At 41.0% G+C, this 12890-nt stretch overlaps 2 protein-coding genes across 3 annotated transcripts; one reads left to right on the forward strand and one right to left on the reverse strand.

The window, feature by feature from the left end:
- The first annotated feature begins 272 nt into the window (after positions 1 to 272).
- Positions 273 to 8210, forward strand: tmem62 (transmembrane protein 62). 2 transcript variants are annotated; one of them, XM_085143974.1, is made up of 14 exons: positions 273 to 470; positions 628 to 832; positions 1114 to 1225; positions 1362 to 1499; positions 1920 to 1965; positions 2351 to 2492; positions 2721 to 2845; positions 3144 to 3266; positions 3365 to 3520; positions 3622 to 3781; positions 4035 to 4233; positions 4432 to 4527; positions 4756 to 4969; positions 5016 to 5794. In XM_085143974.1, exons 1-14 carry the CDS (start codon positions 433 to 435, stop codon positions 5047 to 5049), a joined length of 1788 nt encoding a protein of 595 aa, XP_085000100.1. In that variant the 5' UTR covers positions 273 to 432; the 3' UTR covers positions 5050 to 5794. The 2 variants fall into 2 exon arrangements, with proteins under 2 accessions (XP_085000100.1, XP_085000099.1); XM_085143973.1 differs by having other exon boundaries at positions 274 to 470; positions 4756 to 4874; positions 5676 to 8210.
- Positions 8211 to 8405: 195 nt separating this feature from the next.
- On the reverse strand, positions 8406 to 12885 carry ptgr2 (prostaglandin reductase 2). The gene is made up of 9 exons (XM_085143977.1): positions 12828 to 12885; positions 12660 to 12741; positions 12404 to 12522; positions 12037 to 12228; positions 11639 to 11809; positions 11287 to 11496; positions 9980 to 10189; positions 9820 to 9859; positions 8406 to 9740 (listed from the first exon to the last, which is right to left on the reverse strand). The coding sequence occupies exons 2-9, from the start codon at positions 12694 to 12696 to the stop codon at positions 9676 to 9678; spliced, it is 1044 nt and encodes a 347-aa protein (XP_085000103.1). The 5' UTR covers positions 12697 to 12741; positions 12828 to 12885; the 3' UTR covers positions 8406 to 9675.
- Between the last annotated feature and the right edge of the window lie 5 nt (positions 12886 to 12890).

Genomic DNA, 12890 nt, shown 5'->3' on the forward strand with positions numbered 1-12890 from the left:
CTATTCATCTGTCTATTTATTCATTTATTCATCTTTCAAATGTCACCCAGTTCCTGTCAAGCGTTTGCAGTTCCGTATATCAAATGGCAGAATTAAAAACTGTACGAAAGCTTTAATTATTTCCTTTTTAAAAAACGGTTTTGGAGAATAAATGATTATAAAGACCCGAAGTTGACAATTGCTTTGGTGTTCCCGAAAGTCCTCGCGATGGCAGGTGTGTTAGCATTACGGAGCTCTGTAAAACAATGTCAGAGTGGGAGCTCTGTCTGTCATAACGCTGCCTCGTCATTGTTGGTGACGTCCCCCCTTCCACCCGGCCAGAGCTGTGTTGGTAGCTGGTAGGCAGGAAGCTAGCTGCTGGCTAACCTGCCGTGCTACCTCCTCCGCCTCCGAAGGCAGCTGAACGGAGCCGTGAATGAACCACGCACTTCAATGCATCCCGTGTGGCCGCGATGGCAGCGACAGAAACGGTCTGAGCCTTAGCTCTTAGCCATGTAGCTCAGTTGTCTGTTATATCTGTAGTTAATGTTAGTGTGATTCGTGCCCTTAGCTGTTTCCACCAGTAGCTAGCTTTTTTTCTGTCCGGGATAGACAGCGGCAGCTAGCCCCCCTTTCTCGCCACTACAGGAGGATGCTGAAGCTGTTTGGTGCTCTGGTTATCCTCGGACTGGCCCTGGCGTGCATCACCTCCTGGGTGCTGGACAGCTATGACACGGCTTGGCACCCTAAACGGAGCGTTCAGCACCCGACTGTCGGTGATGGAGCTGAATCTAAGGGGAGTTCTCCACCATTTCCCGGCGAACACTTGAACAATATATTCTGGTTTGTACAGGTGGGCTATTATTCCGTCTGTAGTGATTATTTACATCTAGTGTGTATACAATACAGGCGTTTGACTTTGTGTTAGGGTTAAACTCTCTGAATGATTGACAGAAAGGGGTCAGTGTCCACAGAAGTGCTCCGATGTTGGGTGAAAAGGTGTTTCAACACAGCAACTCTGAGCCAGACTCTTGTTCTATAGCCTTTATACCACAAGAGCTGAAAATGTCACAGAGCTCCATTTAAAATATTTGCCTTTACCCCTCACCTCCATTTGTGTGTGTGTAATTCAAGGTGTCCGATATTCACATTAGTCGATTTCATGACCCAAGGCGCATCCCAGACTTTGAAAAGTTCTGCACCGACACCATAGAGGTGATCAAACCAGCTCTTGTGCTTGCAACAGGTACAGTGATCTCTAACTAGTTCCTTTTAAATTCTTTGTATTATAATATGACTGACTGGGTGTGGCTCAAGATCGTGCAGTGCCATAAGATGACAGTTTGCTTACAGAGATTTCCTCCTTTTTTCCTTTACCCCAGGGGATCTGACGGATGCTAAAACAGAGAGTAAGGTGGGATCCCTCCAGCACGAGGTGGAGTGGCAGGCGTACCACAACATCCTAAAGAGGTCACGTGTAATGGAGCGCACCAAGTGGATTGACATCCGCGGAAATCACGGTGATTAACCATGGCACTTTTTTAAAAAATTACTATGGTTTCTCAAGGCTCACTGATTCAGCTGAAACATCTTCAGTGTGCCGAGTGTACAGCTAAGATTTTCAGAAGAATCCATGGAGCATCCCACAGGAAGTGGTTCTACCCCTCCCCTTCCCTTTGTCTGTGACTGGATGTGAAACAAGACACCCTGAATTTGTAACTGTCAAAAAAAAGGGAAAGCTGTTCATTGGATCTGCAGTGGCTCTGACAACTATTCTGATGCTGATTACAGCTGATGTGTTTCCCGGATGTTTATCTGTGGGTCCTTTAGTAAAGGGAGATTTTTCTTTGTTACAATACAGTACAAGAATAGTTCATCGATCACCTCCCATACAGCTTGTACACTGCTTAATCTCACAGTTATTTCATTTTTCCTCACAGATGCTTTCAACATTATTTCACTGGACAGCATCACCAATTATTACAGGTTAGTACAAAGTACCAGTAAATGGCCAGTAAAGTTCCTTACTGCATTTCACAGCAACAAGAGAAAGCTGATTGGAGTTTGCTGTGGCATTTGACGCCCTTAAACCAGTATAGTTGCAGACTTGTTTTCCATTAATAGTTCAGCTATGTGAACATCCTGACGACAAAAATAGAAGCAGGACCTACACGAACACGCTGTTTCTTTTTTATTTTTTTTTCTTTTCATGTTTTATGTGACATTGCTGATGCTTCTGTTAGCGCTGGCTGGTCTTTAATCTTCCCGATGTTCTTTAAAGATCGCATTTATTTATTTATTTTAAAAAATCTGTTTTATGCTGTACAGTAGCTTGATGCTCGTGTGTAACGTTTCTCAATTTTTATTCTAGGAAATACTCAGCCAATCAGAAAGTAGGCTCTTTCCACTACGTTCACACGACCCCCTTTGGCAACTACTCCTTTGTCTGTGTGGATGCCACCCTGACTCCAGGCCCCAAGAGGCCGTACAATTTCTTTGGTATTCTCAACCAGGTGAGTTTGTTCAACATCTCTTCATGCTTCATGAACAATTCTGAGATCTTTAGAAAGCGCCGACTTCTTGAAGGACCTCTGTTAGAAAATGTGGTCCAACAAATGGTAAAGAAAACAGGAAAGAAAACAGTAAACGCACAGTGTTTTAGTTTCTGAGTAGCAATAACGAAAGTATCTGCTTAGCTGTCTGTTTTCATAAAGATTAATTTTTTTTGTCATATCTGACAGACTCAAATGGACTTGCTGGACACGTTCAGAGCTGAGAGTCTGAAAAGCAACCAGTCGATCTGGTTTGGCCACTACACCACCTCCACCATCGTCTCTCCTTCTTCAGGAGTACGAGACATGATGAGGCAAGAACAATCCCCCGATTTCGAATCTTTTTTTTTTTTCTTCCTATTTTTATTTTAAGAGTGAGCTGAGGAAATGAAACCTTTTTTCCATCATGTCATGGTGCAAACATTCAGCAACCTCCTCCTTTTGACAGCTAAAATTGTGTCTCAGTCTTAGAATGATAAAAAACAAAAGTAAGAAGCATTTTGACTGGCTGCTTGTTTCAAATTCATGCTGTGGAGTAAAGTACATATTCAACTGCCTCTGTTTGCAGACACTTAACAAGTCTAACTAAAATTTCTACGTTTTTGTGTTAAGATCTGCAGTTGCATATCTGTGCGGCCATCTGCACACTCTGGGTGGCCTCATGCCTGTGCTGCACAGCCGGCATCCCCAAGGCACTCTGGAGCTGGAGCTGGGCGACTGGATGGACAATCGCAGGTGTTTATATTCAATAGGTGTTTCTAACAGTAATTTTCTTACTTGTATTTCTGTTTCTGTCGTATTATCGCCCATATTTTTCTAACATCTTTCTACAGGTACAGAGTTCTGGCCTTTGACCATGACCTGCTGAGTTTCTCTGATCTGAGGTTTGAGCAGTGGCCTGCAGTGCTCATCACGAACCCCAAGGATGCACAATATCTGCACCCAGGGGTGGAGCCACTGGGTCGGATACGAAGGTCGACACACATCAGGTGTTTTGTCTATGTGTTGAATTTTCTGTTTTCTTATGTTCCAGTGCAAATGAATTTCAATTTCTAATATTTAAGAATTCATTTTCTTTCCTTTTCTGAAGGATCTTGGCCTTCTCAGAGGCCCCAATCACTGCGGTGCATGTGAGCGTAGATGGGGAACCACTGGGGAAAGGTCACTCTGCTGGAGGCCCCCTTTATGTTCTGCTATGGGATCCGTCTCTTTACCTCACAGGACTGCACACAATCAGAGTTAAAGTGGAGGTCGGTGCAACATTCATTTATCTTCCACTTTATTGTGTTCTGAGACTTTTGAATATTTCATAGGTCTTTTATTAGATTAAGAAGATTTGTTTTCCTTTGTTGAATTATGAATAGCTGTATTAGAGTTGCTGTCTGGGAATTGTAGCTAGAAAACACCCACTGGGGGATCGGGGTTTGTTGTACTCTCATACTGCTCCTACCTTTCTCTAAAAACTAAGAACTTCTTGTCTTTCTACATGTGCATGTGAGTCAGGACGCGGCAGGCCGGTCATCAGTGCGGGAGCAGCACTTTACTCTGGAGGGTGATCTGACTCCTACCTTCGGCTTCGTGCAGTCTTTCATCCTCCTCACAGATCACTACGTCCTAGGCCGTGTGGCCTTTATATTCATGATGCTGCTGAATATTGGTGTTCTCATGGCCTTCAGGTTTATGCCTGTTCTCTCGGGCAGAGGTGAGCTGTCTCTGACTAACCCTCAGATAAATACATCATCATAATGCAACAGACTGTTCAGGTTCAGTCGCACTGAACTTGAGACACAGACGGGGTTCTCAATAAGGATGTCAATGTCAGCTTTTAAATTGCACACTATAAGAAGTCTCTCTGCACTGTGCACAATCATAGATGTTTGGTATTTCATTATGTCTACAGGATTGACCTCTCAAGTGTGTATGTCACTCCGCTTGGTCAGTAAAATAGACACTTTCTACTACTCTCTGCTACTGTTCAACCTGTGCACGGCCTTAGGTGAGTTTAATGCTGTGCCTTATTCCCATTTAACGTTTTCCATCCTCTTTGTCCAAAATTGTATTTTATCTGCCATTCTACACTGTATCTGTCATGTGTAATAAACAACACAGTTGTTTGTGATTGCCAGATTTGAAGTTTGTACAAAGCAGCGTGCAAATAACATCTGTTTTTTACAAGATTACCCAGTAATCTCTCCTATGTTGCTGTAATCCTCTCTTCCTTCAGGCCCGTGGTTCATAGGAGAGCTGATTGATGGCCACAGTGGGGCCTGCTTCGCCTTTGGAGTGTTCATTGATGGACATTTCCTAGAGGGCAGTCTCACCTATGTGGTTGGAGTCGTTCAAGTAAGAACATTGAATTTTTTTCCCCCTTGTTTTGGACACATTAGCCTCTCTGTGATTCTGTACATACATGTTATATGTCCAGCTGTAGACTGTTACTGAACATATTTGCTTTACATTTAAATTAATTTCGTTTTCAGCAACTCTTAGGAAATGTGAACTTCCTGCCCAGCACTGACTGTTAGATAGGAAAAACTAACAGCTTGTGAACACTGTGGCACCCTTAGAGGTGGAAAGCTTGGTCAGGACCTGTAGAAAAATAAATCAGTGACATGGAAATGAAGGGAGCATTTCAGAAGTTCCCCTAAAGTACTTAATAATAATAATGATCATGATTCCTGAAAACAAACTCTTTAGGATGGAAAAAATCACTGGTTGGGTCACATTGCCATGAACTGGATCAAAGGTCAGACATAATTGGGCAATGTCGCAAATAATGGAGTTAAAGAGAACTGAAAATTCTTTATTTAAACTGAAAGTAAATATACAGTGGCAAAATCTGGCAGAAAGAAAATTAAACCCAACGTCAAGCTTAAACAAACTTGCCTGCTGGGGAGAAAAGAGAGAATGGTAGCTATAAGGTCCTTTTTAAACAATTAGTAGAGTAGCAACAAATTTCCTCTAAAGACTCATCTGTTACACACTTCATGAACCAGAAAGAGGAAGGACAAAGCATGCAGACGGGTGGGGGAATTACAACATTCCTTCTCTAAAGCTAGAAACTACGATATAAACTGTGGGTACTGCTTCATTCATAAATGCATGTTCTGTTCACATCAACTAAACTCCTTTCCTCTCTGCCAGCTCCTCTTCTTCAACATGCCCCTCACTTCTTATCTCTGCTGGAGCCTCCACCACCGTTGCCATGGCAACACCTTCCGATCCCACTTCCTGCGGCCGGGCTGCCGCTGGAGGACTCTGGCTGTTCACCTATTTATGCTGCTCCTCCTCACCTGGCAGGCCCATTCCTGCTACTTCCTCCTGGAGACCTATGGCCCCATGGCCTTTTTCCTGTCTCCTGTGCGCACGTGGGCGTTAGTGCTCAGCCTGCTATTGGTCTACCGCGCCTGGACAAGCCCCGCCTCTCTCATCCGTGACACAAGCAAGAGCGTCTCTCCCTCTTGACAGTAATTGCACGGTACCGCCGCTGTTTCCCCTCAAGCCTGACTTTCAGATATATTTTGCTGTCTCTATCCACGGCGCAAGCCTCAGTTTTCCCTGCAAAGCAGCCCCTTCCTTTCTTTCTTTCCTCTATCCGAAGCCACTTCACAGTACATCACTCACTATCCTGTTTCTAGATAGTGTTGTTTACTTAATATGCATGTTGTTGTAAATCACCGGCGAGCACATTTCTGGCCATATTCATAGCAATCTGTACAGTGTAAAAAAACAATCAAAAAAAACTTTGATACTAAAGGGTAAATTAGCCAATCTGAGCTATGTGACAGACTAGTCCAACGTATGCTGCTGTTGACAGTATACTGTATTAGAGTTGTATTCTCCTGTGGTTTAAGCTGAGTCATTTACTTGAGATTTAGCACTTTTTGGAAGTGTTGCCTTGGCCAAAATGCCACTTCACCACTGCCAAACGATGAATAAGAAAGATTTCACCTTTCCTTTTCTTCTTCTCTCCTTAAACCCATTTTCATACGCTAACGAAGGCTGGATGTGCCAAAATGATCCTTGTGGTTACCTCCTGATAACAACTCAAGAAAGGATTGAACCACCTTTTGTATGCTATATCCTTTTCCTTTTCCATCTTGTGAAGGTGACGCCAGTAGTGGAACCTAGACGATCATATTCTCAAGTTAATTTTACACACTATTATTTCAGATAATCACATGAAGGGAAGTACAAATTAATCAAGTACTGTAGCTGATGTGTGTACAAGAGGTTTATGACTGCTAGTTTTCAAGTTAAACAACTGCCAGTACTGTTCAATGTTCACATTGGAATATTCATATCAAAGCTCTAATGCCAGTCTTTACCAAAACACAGAGAAGCCGCCTCCACTTTTTTCATGTTCCTTCAAACATGACTACAGAAAGCAGCTGTTTGTTTCTCAGGAATGTGAGCAATTGAACAAAAAGCTGGTCCAAGTAGTACTTCAGGACAATGTTTTTGTACTCCTAGAGTAGCTCAGTAAACTAAACCCGCATTAAACAATCCAAATGTGTGGTGGCTAAAAAAAAAACAAAAAACGAAATGAATGTTTTAATAGCTTTGGTGAAATGAGATGAGCCAGCGCTATGCTGTTTTTTTTTTTTAAATTTATTCATTGTTATTCTATTGTGTGATTTTTATTTCTCCCCACTGGTGTTTTAAATCTGCACTGGAAAGTATTCTTCATTGTCAGGATGAGTGTGGTTGAAAAGATTTTAGAGCATTCCTTGTGTTTGAAGTCAATCTAACTGATCAGCATGTGTGTGTGTGTGTGTGTGTGTGTGTGTGTGTGCGTACAAACATGTTTTCTCTATGTTGCTCAGATTGCTAATCTGTGGGAACTGTAAACTAAGTCTTTCAGTCCTTTCTAGTCAACAGTAGCAGTCGCCTGGATTCTACAAGAACTCATCTGAAGTACAGAAATGTGTTGAAAGACACATTAAGTGTTTTATTTTCTTTTCTTTTTTTTATCCTCAGCCATACACAGCACGAACTGTCGGGATCTGACCCTCATGGTTTAATACTAGAACAGCTGCCAGACACTAAATAAATGAAAGTATGTGCCGTCTTGATAACAGTGGTTTAATTACTTTTTCCACCCTTTTCTGCACAGACAAGTCTTCATTTGAATAGGAGAACCACCAAGTGTACAAACAGGAAACAGATGGATATTTAGAAATTATGGACTTTTGTTATTAGGGATTTCTTCTCTAATCACGCTCAGTACCTCAGTCAAGCTGTGTAATCTGTCCACAAGGAGGCAGTGTTGAATGAATATGGATGAATCATGACTGCTGCATTTCACTCTCACTTTAAAATTATGCATGGGAATGTTTTTTTGTTTTGTTTTGTTTTTGAACAAAGCATCAGAACTGTGTTTTTATTAAAAGATGGGTTTATTAGTTTAATGGCACTAAATGATTATGGTTAATGAGTCTGGATGTGATTGTTCTGTACTTTACACAAGAAAAACTGACAATGCCTCCACAACCATTTCAGCTCTTACAAGGAGTATATTGTAATGTGTGCAAACACTGAAGCATATGATTGAATAGATGAGGATTTTACACCTGCCACATATTTTTCTTGTGACAACTGAAATTAGAGCCGACCACTATTTTATTTTATTAATGGTTTCTAGTGCTGTGAAATAAAAATGTTCATTATAATAAATAACTTTGTATAGATTCATTCATTTCCAAATGATGTTACACAGAAGGGAACACGGAGGCAAAACAGTGAAAAAGAGATTTAAAAAACATACTGTATGCATTAATGGAAAAAACCCTTGAGCCACCCCTTATTTATGTTTTGTGTCCAACATGTGTTTTTGTCATTTTTAAAGTGGGCTTGAGCAATAGTTCTCTAGGCTTTCTGAAGGTTTTATAAAGTTTTATTCATTCTCAGTCCATTCCTTAGAGCTGAACACATCTTTAGACACTTTGTTACTAGCAACCTGCTGGACGAACACAATTCATTCACAACATTCATTTATGTGAAAAGTGAAAGGCCAATTTCAGAAACGGTCTTGGTGGAAGGACTGAAAGAACCCATCCTTTAAGAAGGAAAAACTGAGAAAAGGTTGATGTATGCAAATTACACAAGTACCAAAGTGAAAATCTGTGCAGTGATTGGTGTTATAAAGTAATATTTGGCATTTTTGGTATAAATAATCATTTCGTGAGAAGGTCAGAGTCTCTATAGCCATCTGTAAAACACAGTGAAAGCTCCATCGTGGTTTCAAGCTGCATTTCAACCAGTGTTGTTGGATATCTTGTTAAAATGAATGAAACTACGAACATAGAAATAAAGAGTCAGAATTTGATCCACCATGCAATACCATCTGGAAAGCATTTGATAGCAACAGCTTCATTTTTCAGCATGACACTGATCTCAAACACACTATATTGGAAACCACTTATTTCCCACTTTCCCAGCAAAATATGAAGAAATGAGGGGTGGCTGAAAACTGATGCCATCAACAAATAATGTTATTAATTGATTTTCTAGTGACCAAAACTGGACAACAGATTAGCAAAATTATAAGCTGGTCTGTTAAATCTCAACTTCTACTAGAACATTTGGATATTAGTGTCAGACTTCGGCCTGAACACCATGAAAGTATAGATGGTTCAGTGGTTAATGCTAGTGATGGTGGTGTAATGGTATGGAGGATATGTTCTTCATTTAGCCTACCCAAATATAGCTACTGATCATGCCCATCCTGTTATGACCTGAGTGTACCCAGTAACTTTGAGTAAAACAGAAAAAGCCATGCTACTTTTGCTATACTAAAGCAGAGAATTTCCAGGTTTTATCCCACATCAGCACCTTTAAGAGACTGATTTTTAGGTCAATATCATGTGTCAGTACTGCAACACTGCTCTACATTTCTTTCACTGCTGCACCAATTTCCAAAAAACTAAACAAACTGTTATTAAAAACTGAAGACTTGTTTGATTGCTAGATTTTATTATTTATAATTCAGTTGTAATTAGCTGGCCTCGGTTAATCAGCGCAATATTTTGACTGCAGCTCATTAAGTAACTGTTGATGGCAGAGATAACAGGCAGCAGTAAGGTTAATTTCCCATGGTGAGTGGTGAGAGCGCAGCCTCCACTGGAAACACTGGTGATTTTCTTCAGTGGGATATTTTTATGATTTGCTTGCCAATGTTTCCGCCTTTCATCATAGAGCAAAATGCATCTGCAAGAAAAGGAAAAAAAAAAATGAAACTGCCCACAACAACTTATACAATTACAAAAATGTTGAAATTCATAAATACCTCCAATATTCTCTATACCATTCACCACAGTTTCCAGAACCTGAAGAGTGAAAGCAAGATTAAAGCAATGAAAAAGACAAAGATGAAGTGTGCAATTTGCAAAGGTGCTTATACAGTGAACCATACAGTGAACCACACAGCATCACCATTTCCTCTGTACCTTGATTCGACCTGATTTAATCCACTGGCTCAGCTCACACAGGGCAGCGTCTGCTTTGCTCATGTAGTTTAGCACCGTAAAGCGTTCCCGGGTGATATTTTTACTTTGCAGGTTCTTCTGAGTCTCCTCACTCAGAGGTGGTGGATATGGCACATCCTTGTTATACTGTGAGATCTGACCACACAGGATTATGTGGCTGCCGTTGTTCATCTGGAGATGAGTGCAAGTCAATGTGTCAGGTTGATCTTACAGCACACAAAACACTCACTGTTACACCTACAGCCATCACGTCCAACACTATTCTTTTACAGCACAAACGGTTTATTTCCCAAAAACGATTCATCCCCCTATGAAAAATTCATTCCTTTATGATTCTCTTCTACATAAAAGCTTGGCTGGTTATATTTCGCTGATATTCAGCAAAATATAGTTGTGATGGAAGTTTCCAGATGCATTTTTAACCCTTTCCAAAATGATTTATACCTTCACCTGCCTCACTATTAAGCCAATTGCTGTTTACTGTGCAGTATTTGAGTACACTCAGTATTTTCCAGAAGTCTCTACAATTTTAAACAAATCCAAGCCATGTTGATTTCTAAAGCATTCCTGGGGGCTATAAATTGAAGTGAATTGGTATAAACACTCTCAGTTCATGGTCAGTACTAGGACATCTGCCAGAATGTAAGAAGAAAGAATTAGGTGTGGATCTCTCCGGTTTTAAATGCTTGTGAGGATGCCATAGGCTACAAAACCATATCCAAGTGACTCAAAGTTCCTGATGCCAAAAGAGCATTGTTAACAAGTTGAATGTATTCCAAACCATCAAGAATGGGAAAGGCTCTGTTAGAATACCTAGGGTGACACCTCAGCTCACAGCAGGCCAACTGTAACTCACACAACAGAACCAAGGATATTCTGCAGAATACCAGCAACTCCAGACATTTTCACGGTTTTCAAAACAGACACTGCAGAGAAAATTTTACAAGGGGGATGGGGGTCTTTATGGTCAGGCAAGGAAGACCACTCCTCAGTTACAAGCATACAAAAACTCACCTAGCCTTTGCAAAAGCTCATTTGGATTAAGAACCCTATAATTAACCCTATAGTTGCAAATAAGAGATAAAAAATAAAATTCTCATTGAGGTTTAAAATGTCTTTTCAAGAGAGACTTACATAAAGATTTTTTTGTCAATGTGTCAAATAAAATGCAAATTATTAAATATATAAAAAATTCATGTGCCTGCATTTCTTAAAACCTTATGTCACCTTCTTATGTTATTGTGTAGGAGAACACTTGTGCAGAGTACCTGTGCTATAACAGCATCACTAATGGCACCCCCTACGTTGTCAAAGTAAACATCAATGCCATCAGGACAGCTTTCCTTAAGCCTCATCGGGACATCCTCCAGGTGATAGTTGATGGCTGTGGAGAAACCTAAATCTTCCACTATAGCTTTACACTTCTCATCAGAACCACAGATCCCCACCACTCTCACACATCCATCCAACCTGCCAATCTGGGAAAAAACAAAACAAAACAAAAAAACAAGCAGAGCAATAGATCTACAATTTTATGGAAGTCTAGTGCATTTTTCCAACATCTCAAATAGTTTAGTGTATTTTGTAGACCTTAAACTATCTGGTACTTGTTGCATTTACCTGTCCAGCTATGGAGCCACAGGCACCAGCTGCGCCGCTTACTACCATCGTGTGATTGGCTCTTTTGGTTATGTGACCCTTCTCTCTGATACCCAGTAAGGCAGTGAGACCTGTTATTCCAACTGCACCCAAAAAGTAGGACAAATGTCCATCAACCAGCTGTGGATCAACCTGCAAAGAGACCAAAACCTGAGTGACATCAGCATACATACTGTAGCAGGTAAGCTGCTTTTAGTCAGTGTGTTTTGCAAACACAGGGTATGAATCAGTTCCTTCACATTTGCAGAACACAGTGTAATTTTTTATGTACATATCATTAAGACAGGTTTCCTCTTCCTGTCTGCAAGAGGAAATATGACCCTGTTCGCCAAACAGTGGTGACACACAGCAACAGAGACCTTCTGTAAGTCACTTCCGGTCATAACAGCATGGGTTTGCCAAGGCCAGTTGAATGAAATGACCACATCTCCCGCAGCAAAATTGTTGCAGCGGCTGGAATCAATCAGTCCCACACCTCCACCATCCACGAACTTGGAAATCTGCCATGGAGTCAGGTAATCAGCACCGGTGTCCTCATTCATTCTACATCGCTGACAGGGAAAGAGTTTTAGTGGGAGTTAAAAAAAAACAAACATAAGTTGTTACTTTACTGTGCTGTAGTCTTTAATTTTAATTACAACGTTTAATTACTCCAGACAGCAAATGCTAAAGGTCATTACTGATGCCTGCTGTTGCTGTATCAATGTCATGTGTTTGTGTTAATACCATGTAAGGGTCGACTGAAAGATAAAGCGTCCGAACAAGAACCTCCCCATCTTTCAGGTCAGGTGCTAAATTAATCTCCTCCAGGCGGAAATTTTCCGGAACTGGCGCCCCGTTTTTACCTGTATGCAAAAATAGAAGGTTGAGTAAACACTAGCCACGTGATTGCAGTAATGGTGCAGTATCAGTTACTGTATTAAAGACTTAAAAACTCAAGGTGCAGAACACAATAAAACAGGAGGGTAAAAAAGTTACACACCTGGTCGTGAGTTAAGAACGACTCTTTGCACCTGCATCTCGCTGAAATATCGCGAGCACCGAGGTTGAGTTTGTAGCAATGACTAAAACAGGCAGCAAACGTCAAGTTTCTGTGAGCGGTGGGCTCGGTTACAGTGTTAGAGAAAACAATGTGGACAAAGTATTTTACCGTCAATAGCAACACGTGAAGATATCCAACGGCTTATATTACCGAACAGGTTTCTTGTTATCA

Source organism: Neolamprologus multifasciatus, chromosome 19 (genome assembly GCF_963576455.1).
Source record: "Neolamprologus multifasciatus chromosome 19, fNeoMul1.2, whole genome shotgun sequence".
In the NCBI taxonomy this organism is placed as follows: Eukaryota; Metazoa; Chordata; class Actinopteri; order Cichliformes; family Cichlidae; genus Neolamprologus; species Neolamprologus multifasciatus.

Bases quoted from the DNA above. Each gene is read 5' to 3' on its own strand.
- tmem62 (XM_085143973.1), top strand. From the start codon at position 433: ATGCATCCCGTGTGGCCGCGATGGCAGCGACAGAAACG. The intron at 3,782-4,034 runs GTCGGTGCAACA...CATGTGAGTCAG, and splicing joins CAATCAGAGTTAAAGTGGAG to GACGCGGCAGGCCGGTCATC. The intron at 4,875-5,675 runs GTAAGAACATTG...CCTCTCTGCCAG, and splicing joins ATGTGGTTGGAGTCGTTCAA to CTCCTCTTCTTCAACATGCC.
- ptgr2 (XM_085143977.1), bottom strand. From the start codon at position 12,696: ATGCAGGTGCAAAGAGTCGTTCTTAACTCACGACCAG. The intron at 11,810-12,036 runs GTCTCTGTTGCT...GTCTCTTTGCAG, and splicing joins CCGGAAGTGACTTACAGAAG to GTTGATCCACAGCTGGTTGA. The intron at 10,190-11,286 runs GTACTCTGCACA...ACTCATCTCCAG, and splicing joins GTGATGCTGTTATAGCACAG to ATGAACAACGGCAGCCACAT.